The 21,742-nt window shown below is 35.2% G+C and overlaps 1 protein-coding gene across 1 annotated transcript in view; it reads left to right on the top strand.

Annotated features, from left to right (window-relative positions):
• DYNC2H1 (dynein cytoplasmic 2 heavy chain 1) overlaps nt 1-19,076 on the top strand; it is a 141,299-nt gene extending 122,223 nt beyond the window's left edge. The window contains exons 86-89 of the mRNA XM_058864317.1: nt 9,383-9,492; nt 9,820-9,901; nt 14,886-15,002; nt 18,506-19,076. Coding sequence (XP_058720300.1) covers nt 9,383-9,492; nt 9,820-9,901; nt 14,886-15,002; nt 18,506-18,664 — 468 coding nt within the window. The 3' untranslated portion in view covers nt 18,665-19,076. The remainder of the gene's footprint in view (nt 1-9,382; nt 9,493-9,819; nt 9,902-14,885; nt 15,003-18,505) is intronic.
• The last annotated feature ends 2,666 nt before the right edge of the window (nt 19,077-21,742 follow it).

The raw sequence follows: 21,742 nt of genomic DNA, 5'->3' as shown, positions 1-21,742 counted from the left end.
TTCACAATACAAGAAGAAATCTGAAAAGATGCAATGATAAAATATTAATCAATTTTATGCATTTAATCTGTCAAAATTAAAAGTGTAGATTGTTCTGTTTCTAATAACTTGTTTTTCACTGTATCTCCTTTATCATGGATGGAGCTGTCTGCAAAAGAGAAAGCAGAGTAAAATGGATAGTCTTGTCTCACAAAAGCTCAAGCAAAAAAGGTTAATTTTAGTACAACTGGTAGAAAATTATGTTATTATCATTCATATATGAAAATGAGTCCTTATGTTATTCTGTCAAAGACTGGTAATTTTAAATTCTGTCCATTAATAAATGAGAAGGCTGCAGCACATGCTAATGCACCAATTTGTAGGTTCATCCCATCAATCTGTTTTGCTTTTTTTAGACAGCTTAGAATGGGCAAGGTTTGGGTTGGAAGGGACCTTAAAGACCATCTCATTCTAACCCCCTGGCACAAGCAGGGACACCTTCCTCTAGACCAGGTTGCTCAGAACCACATCCAGCCTGGCCTTGAACACTTCCAGGAATGGGGCATCCATAGCTTCTCTGGACAATCTGCTCCCATACCTCATCCATCATCACAGGAAAAAAATTTCTTCTCTAATATCCCTAATATCTAATCTAAATCTACCCTCTTTCAGTTTGATGCCATTCCCCCTTGTCCTGTCACTACTTGCCCTTGTAAATAGTCTCTCCATCTTTATTGTAGGGTTCCCATCAGGTAGTAGAAGGTTGCAGTTAGGTCTCCCTGAAGCCTTTTCCACACTGAGCAACCTCAACTCACTCAGGCTGTCTTCATAGCAGAAGTGCTCCATCTCTCTGATCATCCTGGTGTCCCTCCTCTGGACTGGCTCCCACATGTGCTCCCTGTGCTGGGACCCCAGAGCTGCTGCAGCCCTGCAGGTGGGGTCTGAGCAGAGCAGAGCAGAGGGGCAGAATCCCCTCCCTGGCCCTGCTGCCCACGCTGCTCTGGATGCAGCCCAGGACACCTTTGGCTTTCTGGGCTGGGAGTGCACACTGACAGCTCATGGCCAGCCTCTCATCCACCAGCACCACCAAGTCCTTCTCAGCACGGCTGCCCTCCATCTACTCATCCCCAGCCTGTGTTGATACCAGGATACCCAGGTGCAGCACCTTCTAGTTGGTCTTGATAAACCTCAAGAGATTCCAAGGGCCCCACTTCTCAAGCCTGCCTGGGTTCTTCTGGGCAGCATCCTGTCCTTCAGGTGTGTCAACAGCATCACTCAGCTTGGTGTTCTCTCAAAACCTGCTAAGGGTGCACTCAATCCCTGTGTCATTAATCAAGATAATAAGTAACACTGGTCCCACTATGGACCCCTGGGGGGACACCACTTGTCACTGATGTCCATTGGGACTCTAAGTCATTGGCTACCACCCTCTGGATGTGAAATCCAACCAATTTCTTACCCATCTCATAACTGACCCATCACATCCATCTCTCTCTGGCTTAAAGAGAAGGATGTTGTGAGGGACCATGTCAAAGGCTTTACAGAAATCCAGATGGATGTCCCATAAATCCAGATTTGTAGCCCTTCCCTTGTCCAGTGCTGTAGTCACTCCATCATAAAAAGCCACTTTATGGCAGGACTTACTCTTGGTTAGTGACTTGCTGTTCTGATCATCACTATACTGACAGAAGTATTCTGTCTACTAAAAGTAAGCAGTCAATTGAAAATACTTTATTGTTTTATTTGTAATTCTGATTTCATAGAAATAAATAATGTAGAATAGTAAGACAGCTTTGTAAATGAAAGGTAGTGTGTTTGTGGCTCATTTTTAACCTCTAGATGGTTTGCTGGGTTGGTGTAACTGTGCAAAATATATTAGCTCCTGTTTCGTGGTGTTAATTGGTCAAAATCAATGGTAATATGCTGTAACTTTTTCTCAAATATCATTTTCAGATATGTATTAAAAAAATAAGCCCATTTTAAATTATATTTCCGTTCCACAAGCGAGCATCATCCCTAATTAGCAATCTTTTTTGACATTTCTTTGGGGAAGACAGAAATGTAGCTGCATCTTGACCTTTCTGTCTTTGAAGGAGATGCCATATTACTGAATTTGAAATTATAACAGTTTCATGTTGTATCCCGTTGCAAATATATAAAAAATATTTAATATTTCAGAGAATTTTAAGTTTCAAGGCTGTCATCTCAAGTTTAGTTTGTGAAGGAAAAGAGTCTTAAGAATAATTCTTGACTAAACCCTTTATCTGTTGAGTGTGCAGTAGTTTTACTCTTGGGAATTCACAGTCAAATAAGGCAATCAGACCAGGATACAAGTGCACTCTGCAATTCTGTAAACAGACATGACTGCATTTTAAAACTGATCAACAGAAAGGAATTCAGATTTAGGGGTTTGTTCATTTTGTTGTTTGATTTTTCTCTTATTAGAGTTCTTATTGGTATGGTCTTTGTCTCTAAATGGTAGAGAGTACAAGGTACATAATTGAAGGAAAAAGAAACCAAACCTTGAGTCAAAGTAGAAGAGTTGTTAAGAGTGATGGGAAGCTTAGATCCCTATTTGAAGTGTGTAAGTGGTGCTTAAAGGCAGGAAGGATGAATACCCTCCTATAGGTATAGTGTTCTATACTGCTCTATAGTGTTTCCCAGTGTGTTCAGCCGAGTGCCATAAATAGAAACTAAATTAGAATGTGTGCCCCACATGGAGGAGAATGTACAAAAACATATTGATATATTTGTATTGGTAATTCCGCACGGTCACTCTGAACTAAGAGAGTTATGATCCAATGAGAAATTTGTTCTCTGTATCTGAACTTGAATTTCAAAATTCCTGTCAGATTTATACTGTTGCACAGTGTTGTATGTGCTTTTCCTTATACAGACAGTGTGTTTTCTTACAGGTTCTCTATCATGAACATTTTCAGTATTATTTCTAATATTTCATTATCCCATGTGATAAATTAAGTAATTGAAATTACCTATATATCAGGCAAAAGGCAGTAAATAATTTAGGACTAAACCAAATATTGTTCATTCTTCAGATATGTAGATTACAAAGCTGTGAAAAAGATTTATTCTGTTATGTGTATTCATGCATTTTATCACACTGAGAAAGTAAAAAGTAATGATTTGAATATATCAACAGAAGAACCCATCAGATAAGAAACACATTAAGATATTACTAGAATAATAAAACTGAAACCAGCGTGTGTATCCAATGATACCATAGAAAAGCAAAATTCCTAATGACCTTATTAATGGTCAGAGGGAGTTATTGTTTCTTCTACAATTTTGACTGCACATCTGAAACACTTGTCCAGTTTGCAGCTTCTAAATTGAAAAACATTACACATATTGCCAGAGAGTGTTGTGGAAATATATGATTTGTGGAGGTATCTTTGGAGACACACAGAACTGGAGTAAAAAATGCCCTGAGCAACCTAAATTGGTGTTGAGCTTGGAGTTACTCTGAATTGCAATTGGATTGGATGCCAAAACATTAAATTTTATGAATAAGTTATTTCTCTAATGGAAGTAATTAAAAAATGAAAGCTATTATAGCTAAAAAAAAAAGAAAACAAAAATTAATTAAAAAATATAACCAAAAAAAGTGTGCCTTTTAGCTAAATGTGCAATATTTTTTCCTTAAATTGCTCCCTCATGTATGTTTTTCCGGGCTGCTTCCTGAGAACAGGTGTGAAGGAAGCTTTATGCCATTCTAATGCTCTTCAGCATTCTCTTAGCTCTCAAGTGTGACAAGACATCTGAAAAAGACCTACAGCCTTTATGATGAGCTGTTCTTTTGGGATTGGCCACAACAAAAGAAATTTGCTTTTGGGTTTAATAATAGGTTTTATGAGCTTCAGAGAGCTGATATGCTGCACTTGAGGTACCTTTATGCTAACTGCCTCAGCTTTACAATGTAGGAGCAAACAACAATCCATAACAGCTTACTGCATCAATGAGAAAAAACTCAAAATGTAATTATACTGTGCGTCTACACAAAGTTGTTATCTTTTGAACAAACTGTTTGCTAGTCTGAGGAGTAATCCTGTGTTGGAGTGTTGTGTTTAATGCAGTTTACACTGCATGAGCTTCAGCATGAGCCAGCATGGTGTGCCAGGATGTCATGTCACAGACTAGCCATGACATCATTTACTTCCTTTGTTTAAATGGAGTTGCATCAGCCACTCTTTCCATTCTGTGGTCTCTTTTCCTTATGTAAAAAAAACAGATTTCATCCTTTGCCTTTTAATTGTGGTACCTTTTAGTTATTTTGGGATATGGACCTCACAGAGTTAAACAATTTCTAATTAGATTCTAATCTGTTCGATTAACATTCTTACTTACCTGAGAGTTAGGTTAAGCCTCAATCATTACTGATAGAGTTCTGTGACACAGGCACAGGTGGGAGATTTTCTCTGTATTTTGACAGCCTCAAGAGAGGATGTTAACAAAAAATAAATTACTAGTAAACAAGAAGGAAAAAAAAAATGGAGAGAGACCGGTGACTGCTGTTCAAGAGGTCATTGTTTCAGTAGAGGAACAAGGACTAATGGAAAACCTATATCTCATGGGGCGTTACCAGGGAAAATGGGCTATAGCAAAGGAAGCAGTTCTTTGTTGGCTCTCTTCGTTGTAACACGGCCTTCAAGCTGGTACTGTAAAACAAATTACTGCAGTGCATCCCGTCATTACCAGTGGCTAATATATTGAGTGCTTTGTACCCCTGTTTAGTCACACCAGCACCATCACAATATAGATTTCAGTGTCCCTGCTCCAGAGCTCTGCAAAGGATTTATGTCTGATGCAGCCCTGACTTTGTCCAAGTATTACTGTAGGCAGTCTAGTCTGTTATCTGCAAATGAATATTGTATGCCACTGTCTTCCATCCCCTGCAACTTATTTTTGGAGATGGGGAGTTGGTTCCACCATAGTTCCAGTTCTTAAACTTCCTTACCCAGTTGTGCTCTGCCGTGTAACTGCAAGTGCAATCTAGTGCCTGGTGACTGATCTACTGGAGAAAGAAGAGACTAGAAGGCATGAAGCATAAGAGTATTGCCTCACTGGATTCTGTGTTTAGTGATCATACAGGAAATATCTGAAAGTAGGTATTTTTGGCATATGTCAATCATGAACTTGTCAGAATGTTGTTACAGTTCTTATGCATCATTCTGGTATCCATATTAAATGTAGGAAACAGAAATTCAGGGGAAGTTAAGTTCCTGTTTTGATAAAAAATGAACAAATACAGTAACCAGAATGAGATCACATTTGCTAATATTTCTGTCAGCTGTATCTTACTGTGTGTCTGCTTCTAGCGCATGGTTAGCCAATATGCTGATGCTAAGGGAACTAGAACATTCATGCTGTAACACTGTGCTGTTGTGTATTGCTGACTTCCTCAACAAATAGGGGGGCTGAGGTGTAGCAAACTGAAATAGAGCTTTAAAAGCATCCTGTTTAAAGTAGTAGCCAGTGATTTTGGTCTGCACAAAGGGAAAAATTTAAACCAAACATAAACTGAAATGAAATGAAATTACTCTGTTATTTATCATTTGTAAGTATGAGCCAATACCTTATCATATACCTGAAATACTGCAACATTCATATGTTCATTTAATAAAGGATAACTACCTCAAGAATCATGGCTCAAGGGTTTCACATACAAAGAATTACCACAAGGGTGCAAATTGCTGTATACCAGTTTTTTCTCAGAACCTTAGGCATTACCCCCTCTGGGCTCAATGCCTGGAAAAATCCCTCTATTTCATTTCTTTGAGCTGTAATACTGTCACTCCTGCTTGTGTTTACCACTGAATGCCTGCACTTCGGAGCACACCTGTGGAACAGCTGCTGCACTGTGAGGAAAATGGGACTGTAGCATAACTGCTTGTTTGACCTTTGCTCAGTCTAAACTCCAGTTAACTGAGTACTTACTCCCCTAGCAGTGCTACTTACTATCGTTCACTCTCAGACAAAGTTCTGCACGTTTTTCCCTAGTAATGTGGAAAACTTCTAAAACCAGTAGAAAAACAGAATTAGGCTGTATGGTTCCTCACTATGCATATTCATGTAACACTGAATACAATTTTCCATCTAGGCACAAAAATCAAATCACTTCTGTGGTGATTTATATGATTTTCTTTTTCAGCATAAGTTCTCTTTGGGGACCACAGCAATGGAAAAATGCATTTGAAGAATCTACATTTGAAATGAATTAAAACTGGTAAAGGAAGAGTACTTGCTTCATTTTAGAGGAGTTCTGTGATCCTAAAGCTGTACAAATAATAATGAAAATCTGGCAGCCTCCTTATTCCTTCCACTGTTCAATGAGCTTCTCAGTTTGCTTTAGGAATATAGATGATAAGAAAGACTTCTCTCTGAAAGTGGAATACATGTTTCTTGGATAAATGTTAAAATGCATGGAAAATATTATTTGAACCACCTGAGACCCTGCTTATAGGCTTGTTTCTGTAATGGAAAAAAAAAAAAAAAAAAAGAAAAGAAAATGTTTTGATTATAGCACACAGAACACCACATTAATGGAAGTTTTGAAATATCCTGCCAGAAATTGCTTTTCAAGCATTTTGGGTATCACTGATAAGTTTTGATATTATATTTATAATCATAATTTTCTAAATTAATCTATCACAGACAAATTTTTAGTGTAACTGTAAAAGATTCAGAAAATATTGAAATAATGAAATTTTGAAATAAGCAGTTGCAAAGAAGACTGGATGATAGATTTTGTTTAAAAAACTTTGTAGTAAAAATATTCTCAGGCTTATGATATTTGGACATGTAGATCACTTTGTTGGTAGAGTTGGTGATGGAAGAAAGCCCTTCAGACTGAAATGCTGCATGGCCATCCAAGATGAGTAAGAAGTCAAACAACTTTTCATCACTTTGACAAATGCAGTCAGTACATGTTTCTGTCAGAGTTGGGGTGGGAGGAGGGATGTTATCTGTTACAGGATTTCTCCCTTTCAAGAAACATCACTTCAGTCTTTCTACAGCTCAGCTTAAACTTCCTTCCCATCAACACCTGATACCTTGTCGCCATGTGGCAGTGACAAATGATCTTTTAATAGTGGTGTTGTCTTTTGAGACTGTAGCATTTCCCTAATTGGCTGTCATATGGTCTTACAGAACTAAAATAAGCATAAGGGTATTATTTACAAGTGGTTTGTAAAATACATTTGATTGCATCTAAAATTATTTATTTAAATGGATGTAAATGAGCTACATATTCAGCTTTATATAGAGCAGTACAAGCCATTACAATTTTGTTTTTGTGATCTAATGAAAGTTTTTGTTACTGTGTGCAACCGAGTGCTACTTAATTATATGAGTTGAGAATTAATATCACCCATACTGGTCTTTTAATTGGGTGGAATATAAACATCTGTGTTCCTGACAGTGTTTCTCTTTAGCAGTTACATTAAAAGTTTATTTGATGACAGCAATAGAATGATTATATTAAATACAAGTTGAAATTATGTCTACTTTTATTACACAAAACAATTTACAAAACCTCTCCTAACCAGCATACAGAGTTACTGATATATGATAAAAAAAATTGTAATATAAAGTCATTGAAAGAATCATGCAGACAAGAGTCATTAACTGTGTACATTTACCTAATGAAAATGGAAAGCAAATATCTCTGAACTGATTCATAAACATTTGGGTCGAAGGCTCATAATCAGGGATGTGGCAGATAAAAAAAAGCCAATAAAACTGATTAAAGGCTTGAACATCGTGGAAACATTATGGAGATGTGTGTGACACACTGCCAAAATAAAATAAAACTTACTGAGTGATATCTACTTGCATTTTTGATGATTTTGTCACTTCCAAAATGGTTCTGTGGAATTATTAATCTGTCACCAGTTCAAACAATACAATAAAGTACTTTTTAAACATTATATGGGGTGTTGGCAGGTACATTGTGTGATGACAGCATAACTTCCAAGATTTTTTATTCAGTGACTACAGCAATTTTATAATTTCCTGGGAGCTGGTATTTAGAAAGGTGTGGGTATTCACCGTTCAATGATACTATGTGGAATCATATTCTCTGATTAGTTTCTATCTTAGCATTAGAATCACAGATTGGTTTGATTTGGAAGGTACCTTAAATATCATCTGGTTCCAAACCCCTGCCATGGGCAGAGGCACCTTCCACTTTTCCAGGTTGCTCAGAGCCCCATCCAGCCTGGCCCTGAGGATGTAATCTATCTGTGAAGAGTTTACTTGTAGGGTGGATTATACAGTGACTCCAGGTTCATACTGCAGTGCCACAGCAAGGACTGTGACTATATCATACAAATTGTACCAAAGAGATACACAGTAAGAGTTTAAGAGGATTTTGAGAGTGCGCTGTTGTATAACCAGTCAGGTACCTAAATAACTTCTCTGAAAAGAGCAAATTTTTTGAGATTGTTAATGTCTTGAGGATCAAACTAAAATTGTATTTCTCAGGATGCGTGGTTTATAAAGATTGTGAGGTGCCATGTGTGTCTCTTCTCATGTTGGCACATAAGGTGTTGCATTGGTGGGAAATTCCAAGCTTGCTGCTCCTAACAGGCTTCACAGCTGCCTGTAAGAAAGAGTGGAAGATGGTTGAGGCATGTGCTCTGTAAGGATAATTGAGGACAGTTATTCACCCGCACCTTTGTTAGACTCATTCATTACCAAGTATATCAGGGGCCAGTTCTTATCTTATAAATTCTGTGAATTCACATCTCACACTAATACACTAAAAATGGCAGCATCAGCCTAGTAGTAGGAAATATTTAAAAAACCTGTTGGCAAGTACTTATAAAAACTGTTACTGCAGATTGAAAATCAAGTGTTTCTTCAATATAATATGCCATTTATATGAAAAAATTATCTTAAAGTGTACCTAAAAAGAATGCAGTTATTTTCCTGAACTTATTAAAGCAAAGAGAGAAATGGCAGCTATTTTGATGTAAAACATAAACTCCCTGGTAAGTAAAGGTGAAATAGGGTTTCAACAATTATAAAATTGTTGAAATTATAATTGTCACTCTACAAGGACAACTTTTCACAGTACAAAGTAAGCTGCAATGAACAAAGAGTGATGCATGAATTTATTTAGAATGGATGAGTCATGTTACACGTGTTACATAAACTGCTGGTTTTCCTTATATTTTAAAAGGATATTAATTTCCTTTTTAACAGTTTGAATTAATTTAAATTAATATTAAGCTTTGAGGTTATAGTATGTTTACAGAAACATTTTTCATTAATCATAATAATTGACATACCCACATTAAATCAAAATATTGAAAAATCAAGTAATAATTTCAATAATTTCAGGATTTTTTTTTAAATTCTTTTTTTATATTCTCTCTTTTAGAATTGGGTAGAAAAAGCAGAGAAACAGAAACTGTTGTCAGACACCCTTGACCTTTCTGAGCTGTTTCATCCAGACACATTTCTCAATGCCTTACGCCAGGAGACTGCAAGGTGAGGGGAAATAATGTGCTTATTTGTGCTAATGTGCCATTGTTCTGTGCGGGGATGGTTATTTCATTTTCAATATGCAGATCCAAAAAGTTATGTAAATTGCTGTCATCAGTCATCTTATTATTATTTCTTACCTGGAAGTAAAATAGCTCTTACCTCTTTAAATGCTGATTGTTTGTTTCTTTTTTCAGTTAGAGATGTATTTTTCTTCAAAGTAAGACTTAGCATGATATAGTACACATTGAAAATACATTTGGTTTGGTTTTGTGTTTGGTATCCTGTTGTTACACGTCTGTAAGATGTACTGTATGTGTTTTTCCATTGCAGACTAATGAGGTGTTCAGTGGACAGTCTTAAATTTACAGCTTCATGGAAAGGGCGAATACAGGAAGGCAAACTCCAAGTTAAGGTATTTTACTAGAATTTTTTACTAGGATTTTATGAGGATGTTTTATCAGTATAGTCCAAGTCATCTATCTGTAAACTTCCTGGAAAACTGAGCTATAAATAATTGGTGTACCTGAGATAAAAAGGCTGGTTAATGGTGTACAGCTACTAAAATGGCAGTGCAAAATTCCACAGAAATTTGAAAAGGAAAGCAGTTGTCTTTTTTCTCCTCCCTGGTCACTGGTCTCATTTTAAAATTAAGTTCATTGCTCCAACCAATATGATCTTCAACCACCTTTTAGATGAAAATTGAAGCTGCAGTTTCATGAGTTAAAATCTCACTTTTGTCCAGATCACAATCTATATCATGTGTGGGCAAAAAGTTTAGTGTATATAATCTATTACTTTACAAGAATGTGTCATGTTCTAAGAGGGATTGAAAATGAAAAGAGAATTTTGTTTAAGAGGAAATTCTCTGCCCTGGGAATAGTACAAGCAGTTAGGTGAGTGGTTATTTTTAGCAAAATATAAGAATCCTGTGAAGTTTCTTCATTTGATTTGAATATTATCTTTTCCTCTGTAAGAGAAATATTAATTGATTCTCTACTAGTAAGAAATCACTAGCATTTTCACTGGTCCTTTTAATCCTTGATGAACAGAAAGGATTTGGAACCCTTTGCAATGCTGAATATTTAGATTTCCCTACCATGAGTCCTTCCTCATGCTCATGGAGACCTGAGGAGAAACTTTCCCTTTAGTAAAGCTATATACCACAGGAACTATAACTAGGGTATAAAAGTGTCATTGATTCAGGAAAATCATTCTCTGAAATGTGTCTTGTTTGCTAAGGATCCTCTGGATTGTACATTAAGATTGGTTCACCTGAGAAGTATGAATTTTAATACTGGTAAAGTAAATGTTTTACCTGAAGTTTCAAGAACTCAGGCTAACCTTGTCGAATGGAAGGCTATTCTGAGTCAGAACTGAAAGCAAAAAAAAAAAATTCAATCTATTCAGCAGAATAGATAAGTCCTTAAACACATACTGTGGTGACATAGCTGGGACCTTGTTTTATCCCACCTAAATCAGAAATTATAGCTTAGCAGGCTCCCCTACCAGACCAGACCATGGTATAGGCTATTCTGAGGTTTATCAGTCTCAATTGATACTAATGGTCTTATTTCACTTGATGTAATTAACTCCACTGAGAGACTTTATTCTGTATTCACAGAGTTGGGGGACTCAGTTTGAGTGTGGGAGAGTTGTACACAAGTCCCTGAATCAACAAATATTTAAAAGCCTTATAGAATGTCTCCTTTGAAGGATTGGCACAAGTAGGAATGCAGGTCAATTTAAACCTGATAGTGACACATACTTCATATAACTTCTATAGTAAACTGTCTGGCATGATGTCATGATGAAAATGTCTTGAAGAAATTTTCTTCAAAATTTTTTCTTACTTTTAATTTTAAAAGGTTTTGATGGCTTAGAATTTTTTTCTGTGATAAGGAAAAGAAGGAGATCTCTTTATGATCTGTATGATGAAAATGCTTTCTCAGTCTTGCCATGATTTTAAAAAATGGCATCAAGCTTCAGAAATTGTCGATAGTTGATCTTTCTATGCCTAAAAATACAAATAATTTACCATGATCATTTGTAAGTTAGAAGCATGCAGTGCTAGAATTGTCAGTGAAACTACAAAGTAGGCAGAGGAATATTCAATCAGGCCAAGAACACATCTTAGTCTTACGTGAATTATCAAATCAGATGTTAAATTATCAGTGTTAATTCAGGTAATGGTTTAGATGTATTATGTGGAGTGGATCTCCTCTAGTAGGATGTGATGAATATTTGATTTAAAATCAATCTGTATAAAATTACACCTTCTTCAATATCACTTCGAATCAATCTGTATGAAATTACACCTTCTTTAATATCACTCCGGATTGCTTTAACAAAAGGTACTGAAAATGTACGGCTATTGCACTATAATCACATATTGATATGCAAATACATCTCTTCTGTTTGCGTTGTGCACTGATTGTGCTGTTGTACGAAAGCAGGTAGTCATTCCTTTTGGCATTCCATCTTCTGTATTTTAGAAAAGAGTGAAAGAAAGGAAGAAACATGGCAAGAGACTTTTTGGGTAGTAAGTAATACAACCTTGGATAGAATTTAATATACATAGTGAAAAATAAAAAAATATTGAAAGTCTCAAATACACAATATGAGTAATAATATTAAAACTATACTCTTGGCAACTGGCAGATATATTATTATAAGTCATCCTGAGAGGTCTTTTTTTACAGTATACCTTCATCCTGAAATATCAATAAATTAATGATGGAGGCCTGTAGAGGTAATGAAGTGAAAACATGTCTTCCTGAAGTCTGCTGCAGTTTGCATTGTGTCATGGAAAATTATGGCATTAATTAGTAAGGGAAAATCTGTTGCAGAGAATTTGAAATTTGGAAACAGACATACTTTGGACCATGGTATCAGCACACTTTCTACAAAGGTATTTTAAAGAAACATAATCTGGAATGTGTAAAAAGAACTTTTTTGAACCTAAATTAGTACCAATAGCTGTAACCTGCCAAATTCTTTGTAAGAATTAAAAATTATGGTCAACTTCTGCCGTTACTCTCTGCTAAGTTTCAAAGGTACTATGATTATATTACAGATGCTGTGAAATTCATGTCTTTTATAGTACTTGTAATTTCTCTTTACTGTTCGTTACGGAAATGAAAACATGGCTATGGCCATACTCAGCCAAATGGTATTGGAAAGTACATTGTTCTAGTATTGTTTTTTTTTTTCTTAATGTATTTTTATACTGAATGAAAGTAAAAATTTGGTCTTAATCTTCAAAGGAGTTTCTACCATTGGTTGAAGTTTTCCAGGTGATCAAATGGTATTATTTTACATGACTGTAATGTCAAAGGGACTGCCAATATCAAAAGAAGAAATGTGCAGTAAAAAATCTCTTCAATAGGTGACCCACTTCTATAGATATTTCTTTCAGAGATGTTCAGGATGGCAAGACCTTTGAACTCTAGCAGCAAATCATAAAACCTCTTCATCAGACAAATCTTCATGCAATTACTTTGCCAAACTTATTTATTAAACTATGGTCCCTAAAAATGTTCCCTGCAGAAAGCAAGAAGGACAGAAGGAATATCAGAGGAGATGAATCTTTCTGAAATTTGTGTGAAAGTTAGACAAAGAATGTCCTCTGAACTTTCCATTTGGGGTTGTTTTGGTTCAGGTAATCCACAGTTTTGGTGGATTCACTGTAAGTCCTAGTTTGTATGAAGCACAGGTTGCTTCAAAGAACATTGTCACTTCTCTGTCTGTCCAAGGAGAAACACAGCTTTGCTCTATGTCTTTTTTAAATGCCATGTGTTATAACAATTTTTTTTCATGTTAGAATATGTACATCTGCATCTTGCGCATTGTAAGGATGCTCAGCTCAGCGTTAAAAGAGAAATATGAGTTTAAAGGAGCAAATTCTTGAGGAGCGTATGCCTGTCTACAATCAAAAGAATAATTAGATATTAAAAATGCAAAATGTAATCTTAGCTAGTTTACAATTAATATAATATTAATGAAAAACCCCTAACACTGAGGAGGAAAGCATTGCTTTTCAAGCATGACAGTAACCCCCATTGTGTTACTATTTAATTCCGTCTTTTCATGTCAAATAAATAATTTTAGGATACCAAAGTTACCTAAGGAAATTTTATCCATTATATATTCCATGATACTGATCTTCATTATAACATCATGCTTTAGTCCCTTTTTGCCATCTGATGTTTCACAATTTCTTGCAAGGGAAAATATATTAGAAAATGGCTTTTTTCTCCATTTTGCTTATGTGATCATTCATCCAGTTTCCAGAAACATTGTATTTCTTATTTCCAGCACTGCTTTATGAACCTTGTATTTGGTGAAAGCCAACATCAGTGTGATAAATTTAATTCAGGGCTTTAGTATGATAGTATAACAGACAGATGATTATAGCTATAAGATTCTATATGATTCTATATGATTATAGAATAACAGACAGATTATAGCTTCTGTTAGAGATCTGCTGCAGCTGGACAGTTAGCCTTTTGAAAAGCTGCTTGGAAGTTATTATTGAATTAAGTTTTATTACTGTTCAAACTAAAGTTCTCACTTCACCAGGGCCAAAATTACATTATTATTATTATTATTATTATTATTATTATTATTATTATTATTATTATTGTACTATTTGTACTGAGGAAAATAAAATTGTCAACAAATATTTGAATTTTTTTTAAGGAATCCAGAATAGATGTCTCTAACTTATGGAAGACTCCAGAGAAGAAAAAATAGAACATGTAATTCAGAGGCTGAAATTACTTAATTAAAAGAAAACACTTGAAACATGTTGCAAATTAAGCATTGCATAGTTACTTAAGGGAATATCTGTGATTGTTATTTAAGTTTTTGCCAAACAACAGTATTTCTAAGAAATCTTAGAGTTTGTTAAATAAAATTTTCTCTCCTATTATTTCAATATATTTTGTTTGCTTCTGCTGAAGCTGTGTAGTTGCACATTCCATTCTTTGAAAGCTATGCTCAGATTTCCAAGCAGGAAGTCATGCTTCTTACAGTGATTGTTCTTCTCTTCTTCTAGACATTGTAATGATTGTGAACTTGGCTGTTGCTATCATAATTCCATTAATCTAATGCCAGGCAACTGCAGTTTCATAATTGATGACATTTACAGGTATTTTTCTCCGACATTTCAAAGAATGTGAATCTAAATCAGAGGAAGTTCACAATGAAGTGTGGACCAGATCTTGCTTTTATATCACGTTTCCTATTCTCACAAAGAACATAACAGTAATTAATTTCCTGTTATTTAAAAATTTGGTCACAGTAAAAAGGTTCATCATTTATTAAAGCACAGTGTAATCATTATTGACATTTTAAGTCTGTTATTTATGTTTGAATGTTTTATATATCCATGGCAGATCAGTGGTTTACAACTGGAAGGTTGTCGTTTCGATGGAAATCGACTTTCAGAAAATCTGCATGATTCTCCCAGTGTGTCATCTGTTCTCCCTTGTTACATGGCCTGGATTCCACAGGTACTAAATTATTAAAAGCCCTAAACTTTCAAGACCCATAATTTAATTTTTTCTGTGTAGTAGCTTTTCAGTATGATGTTGCTGACCTGTTTTCCTTTCATTTCAAAATAAAATCCCAGTCTTTACTGGGAAAAACAATTACTTTATTTAAAACAGAAACTTATTGTAATTTTGTTGATATTCATTAGCTTATGTTACTTAGATAAAGGCAAGGGCTTTATTTCAGTCATACCTTTTTTTTCTTTGTCTTTTAAAAACATTAGCATATTTTCAAACCTGTATTTAGTAAATGTATACATGTGTTTGGGAGTTCATTCCGAGAATATATTTTCTTTGCGCTTTAAATATTAAAGTAAAATGCAGCAGCAATAAAAAAAAATAGAGAATATAATGTGAACTGTAAGCAAAGGAAGCCTTTCTCCTACTTAAACTAATTTAAAAAAATGCCAGTGCTTGCAGATTTTAAGATGAAAGCAAAGTAATCCAAACAGTAAAATCTGTTACTGCTTCTGCCCTCCAATTGTCATAGCAATCACTGATAAATAACGCAAAAAGTCACATAGAATGTATTCAAGGATGTGCCTTTTCACTAAAAAATTGCTTATTATAGCAATATTTTTTTATATTTTACTAAAATTTTTTATATTTATATTTTACTAAAAAATTGCTTATTATAGCATCCTACCTACATTTAGGAAGCCCATCCCATCAGAAGATAGCTGGGATAAATCTGTCCAGGTATGACTCTAAAGACAGCCTAGACCTTTGTATATTGTGATAGATAGTGTGCAAGGAGCTCCATTGCTAACACACTGCTGTATCCCAACTTTTTTTTCTCTCATTGTTATTTCCAGCAGGGGAAATATAGCAGTATATTATACTACAGCATTAGAAGTATAAAGGTCGACAGATTTAGACCTTGAACACAGAAGTAAATGCTAGCCACCATCTGCACCATTGCTCCCAGCTAGGTTAGGAAAGAAAATACTGAAAATTTTTAAAAAAGGACAAAAACAGAAAACATCACAAAACCTCTTACTAAGTTGACCAGTGAGAGATTTTTCAGTTTTTCAGTATTTACAAGGTTTGGTTTTTTTTCAGATAAATAAACAGATTTCTAATATGCTTGAGAGGTGGTACATGGGATAAATACAGAATTGCCAGACATTCTAATATATTAGCTCAGTGGTGGATGGTGGAGGATGGTAATATGTGTGTTTTCCATGGTAACAGCAAATGGAAACACATTTTAGATGAGAATTCTAAGTAGTCCTCTCATTGTTTTGAAAGACATTCATCTTGTGTTTGAAATAAAACAGATTTTTTTTATATGTTTCTGAATGACTGTTTTTTTAAACTCCAAAGGTAGGATCCAATAGTTTGATGTGAAATCAGCAGAGAGCTTTATCTATAAAATTAAAAAATGAGATACTTCAATAATCAATGAATTAAATTTTTTCAAATGTACTTATATTTAAAATGAATAGCAACTGACATCTTTGTGTTGGAAAAAAATATAATTCTTATGAAACACAGGCCATAACTTTTCAACTGCCCAGATTTTAAATACAAAGTGTCTCTAAGGAGAGTTTTTTTGAATTGATCTACCCTTGAGTTGTTTTACAATCACTGTAAAAATTGACTATAATCAAATAGTGTGCTCAGAAACCAAAGCAGAATTTGGTATCATCCATTTCCCTTAATTTCATTACTTCTTCTTAGGAGAAGAGTGCATGAAATTGAACATACTGTCTTAGAATCCTTAGGTTTTGAAATAGTTTCCTTTTCTCTTTAAATGCATCTTTTGAAATCTAGCAAAAGTATATGTATAATGTAATGCTTTGAAGTAATTTTCAACCAAATTTAAATTAGCCTACAGGATTTCTCTGAGGGAACCCCCTGAAAATCCTGCTGAAATTTTGAGCTATAAACATTATGCATATTCTCATTAAACCATGAAGGTCCTTTCCAGTGTTAATCCTCTGATAGATCCCATGCTGTGAAGGGTGTCACTAAAGGGGATGGAGCTGTCTGTGAGGCAGTCTGACAAAGAGAACTTTTGGACTGTACTTGAGCCAAGGACATAAGGATTTGTGACTCAAAAAGACTTCCACAGAAAGGCTTCAACCCTCCAATAATGTGATTCCATAAAACATCAGTGGGATTGAGAAAAGCACGAGAACAGATATTTTGTCCCCAGAAAGTGTAAGAACAGGTCTTTGAAGGCAAACTGACCAGCTTCTGGTTCCCAGCTTTGGCAAAATTTAAATTCTCTGATTAACATTTTACTCTCAGTCTGACCAGCATTTTGTCTTCTTCAGTAGTGTTAACCGAGGGATAAATGGTGTCAGTACAATCCTTCTGAGAACGGCTCAGTTCCCAATTATTAAGTTACTCTATACAAATGTTACCACACATAGATCTTCTGCAAGGATTGAAACACTGTTGTCCAAAAGATGGGGGAAGTTGATTTTCAAAAGGAACAGCAAAATTCTTCAGTAATGCCTTTACACTTTACATGCCAGGCAAAGTGTTTAAAATAGTTATTGTTTGCATGTTTCCTTTTTCCTGTTTTTAGTTATTTTCTAATATTGGAGCATCACTAACTCACATTTGATGTGATTTGAGTTAAAATGACACTCATTTTAAATTCTTTTCTGACAAGTGTGCTGCTTTGTTATTTGGTTCTTGAAAATCTGACATTTTCCTGTTGACAGGAAGGGACATTTGGAGTGTGACAGAAAACATGCTTAATATATACCAGTTGAATCAAGCCCTGAACTATTTGCAGTAACTAAATGCATCATGGGTTGAAATCAAGTGCTGTAGGAAGTCTAGACAGAGTCTTTGAGCTCAATTCTGTGTTCACACATATGGACAGTGCCCGTGCAAAGCCCTAGGAGGAAACTGCGTCCAAGGCAGTTTATAGTACAGATAGGAGCAGTTTAATAAAGCAGCCTGGAACGTGTGGGGTAAGATTTTTTTGATTCTAGTTCCTGCAGCATGATGCTTGCAGGTATCTCAGATCTCAGCAGAGGCTGTGCCACAGGAGGAGAGCAGGGTTTGCTGCAGGGATGGAGGGTTTGCCAGAGCACAGCCACCACAGCGCTCCAGCCTGCCAGGATACATGCTCCCTGCACTACAGCTCAGGGGCTCCTGAGCAGCTTTCTTCCTGCACAAAACTGATCAGCACTGCCCTTAGCCTGCTGTGCAGACACTTCTGCCGTGTAATTTCCAGGAAGGTTTTAGCTGAAGGAAGATTTTTATATGTAGTTCATAGGATCACCCCTGTTATTTACTTCCTGGTGTTTGAGTTATGGAGTGAGCAATTTTGGTAAAGCCTCTGCTTCATTGGTAATCCTTCTCCTTGGTGTCCTGAATGAAGACTTTCTTGTCCAAGGCTGCAGTCTCCAAACCGTATCTCAACTTTAGACACCATACCAGTGGAGATTATTGCTTTCTCATGTCTTGTTGTCTTTAACCAAGTGCTTGTTTGTTGACAGGATGCGTATGGTCCATATTCTCCAGAAGAATGCATATCTTTACCAGTCTACACTAGCGTGGAGAGAGACCGGGTGGTGACAAATATTGATGTACCTTGTGGAGGAAACCAAGACCAGTGGATTCAATGTGGTGCTGCTTTATTTTTAAAAAATCAGTAATATGAAACTGCATTAACTGCATTAATGCATAATTAACTGCATTAATTTGTGAAGTTAAGAGACATTTAAGCATCTGATTTCTTACTTACCAAAAGATAACTTTAGATTCATTGCTCTTATATTTTTAAAGAAGTAGTTTATTAATACCTGTTTATTTTTTTAAGATGTATTCAGATAATTCTACTTGATAGAACCTCAGTGTATCTTTGTGGGATGTTGTAAAAATTAATGTGGCACTATTCTGCAAACTGGTAATTTGGATTGTTTCTCTAGATTGTAATGTGCTGTATTTCTTTCTTGAAGTTGTTGAAATCTCTTCTGGTTTGCTCAGAAATACTGAACAAAAATTAAATGTCAACATTTTTTCTTTGATTTTTTTTTTCATTATCCTTTTGGAACTGTTATTCATATGCCTCTGATATTTAATAAAATAAAATTTGAAAACTTACCTTTTGTAACTGAAATTTAAGAATCAAGATAAATGTTTCAGTCTTTTTTAATGATGTTTTACTTTTAATTACATTTCTTTGTATAGGTAGCAAATAATAGGATTTTGATGACCTTCATGTGGACAAATTCCACAAATTCATGTGGAGTTACAAAGTTAGATTACTATCATGGGTATTATCCAGAAGTTACTGAAAAAAAAATTTTGAAACTGTGCTAAGTTCCAGTAAAAATGTGCACATAAAGGCCTGTGATAGCAAATTAATTCCTTAGGAAAAAAAAAACAAAAAACAAACAAACATAAAAGAGATTTCCATCCAGTTGTTAAATGAAAAACAGAGAGACAGAATAGTGCTTTTGGTCTGTGACGTGAGAAACACCTGGGATCTTGTTCTTAGTGCAGGATGCCCAAGTTTGGTTTCATGGTTCCATGATATATCGTGTTGGGATGCTGTCATAGCATTGGAGTACAATTAAACAAAATCCTAAAATCCAAGAGGAAGCAACATTACTGATGTCTCAACATAACAATTGAAAGTGTCTAATTTTTAACTGGAATTACACACCTCATGAAGATCTTTTTAAAAGCCAGAGGCAAAGCACTTTCTTGGTTTGCTTGGAAAACAAAATAGATGCTTTGGCTCTGATATATCTGATATATTTTAAACTCATTTTGAAGTAGCATTTGAATTAAGACTATATTTAACTTTCCTGATATTTTTCACTGATGGTTTGAGGGAGAGAGAAGGAAAGCAAAGCAAAGATTGGCCCCATCTCCAGGTCAACTTCCTGAAGAAAGTATTTTTCTCTCTTCTTCTCTATTGTTCATGCCTTAAAATTGATCTTTTGTCTCTATGTGGAAAGTTTTCCATTTTAGTTTTTCTTCTAATTAAAAGCTGTCCTAAAATAATTTGATACAATTGAACATACATTTTTAAAATGGAATCCTGTCTAAAAGCACAATAGACTTAATACTTCTCAGATAATTGCATCATCTTCATTTATGTATTTCACTCTGGTTCACTGAAGAGTAAAAGGGTAGCAAATTTGGAAAAAAATTGTCTCTGAAGAAAATATTGGGGAAAAATCACAAAATCTCCATCAGAAAAAGCACTTGTGTAAATCTGTGTACAAGCTCTGTGAGGATTTAGAGGATGACTTGTCCAGAGAATATATTCTGCCATACTAGACTTTCTTGGAGATGAAAAGTCTTGCAGAGGGCATACTTTTAATTCCCACAGGCACATGTAAAGAACATGCTGCAACTTGCCCTTTTGGATCAACATTTTCATAAATTAAACTGAATTTCAGCTCTCACGCATCTCAAACTCAGGGATCAGTATACTGGCTTTTATGAATTCCAGCTTCTTTTTTGTGGCCAGGTAGAGAAATACAGATACTCAGCTGTTCAGATAATTGCCTGTTATGACAAAGATGTCTGGAAAATAATACATCTTACTTTAATCTACCTTGCACAGAAAGTAAAGTCCAGGAACCTAGTAGGTGGCTTTGATGACCCATCTTGCTTGTAATGGGAAATAAAAGTCTACTGCAATGAGTGGTAGAAATCTTGAAATGAATAATTAGTAGAATATTCTGGGGATTTCCATGTTTTGTTTTTTAAATTTATTTTATTTAAATTTATTCCTCATTGCAATCTTCAAAATGCCTTCCATATTGCCAAGAGAAATATGATTATTATTTAAAGTCTCTCCTTTCAAGTCTCCTCTTGCTATATATTTAGGCTTACTGATTCTAGTAATACACAGATATTGATGCTATCACAAGGAACAGGTATAAAAGTGAGTCTTCCAGACCTACCACACCATATTTCCATTTCAGGGTCAGGAACTGATTCAGTTTCTTACTGATTACTTGTCTATATCCTAACCCCTCAGAAATGGCCTATCTCTGGAGGTTTGTTACCTCTTCTATCATGCACTACTGCCACAGATTTAGAGCTATGGAATATTTCTCAGCTCACAACATCAGGAGTTTTGTTCCCAGACATGCATTGATGAATTTCTGTCAGAAGGTTCTCTTAAGGCAGCTTGATTAAATCTCATTTTGTTTGGTTTTCCTCTCAGTTTAGAGCCCCTTCAGATTACTAGAACTGTCTGTTTGCTTCTGCTCTTTCTAAGACTTTCCCTGAGTGATATGAAAAAAACCCCTGTCTTAATTTTAGCTGTAACTGGAGCATTGAGTTATATTTTTATTTGGACAGAGGTCTTGTGGGAGCCCATTGAGACTGATTTTTGTTACAGATGTAAAAGACTCTCTCTTCTGAGGTGCCTTTGATGTTTTTATTTTTTTTCAGCACAGGACAAAAAACTGATTTAAATGTCAAGCTAATTTTTGAGCTTGAGATCTAGTAGATTTTTAATCATGTAATATTACCATCACAAAAAACCCCAACCTTGGTAGCTGAGTATTACGCTCACAGTGTATTAAGCAGTATGTTTAATATTTATTTTGTTTAAGTGATTCAGTAGTTTTTCCTTCTCATAACTAGAGTTACAACCCTAATATTTTAGATGGGTCCCAGATGACCTAAAGAGGAAAAAGAAATTACTCATCATGTGTTCTTTGATGTGTATTGTCTGTTTGCATTGTATAATGTGCTTTCTTTCT

The sequence above is a fragment of the Poecile atricapillus genome, chromosome 1 (assembly GCF_030490865.1).
Source record: "Poecile atricapillus isolate bPoeAtr1 chromosome 1, bPoeAtr1.hap1, whole genome shotgun sequence".
In the NCBI taxonomy this organism is placed as follows: domain Eukaryota; kingdom Metazoa; phylum Chordata; class Aves; order Passeriformes; family Paridae; genus Poecile; species Poecile atricapillus.
Note: the sequence above shows the minus strand (reverse complement) of the source record. Positions and strands in the feature narration are given on the sequence as shown.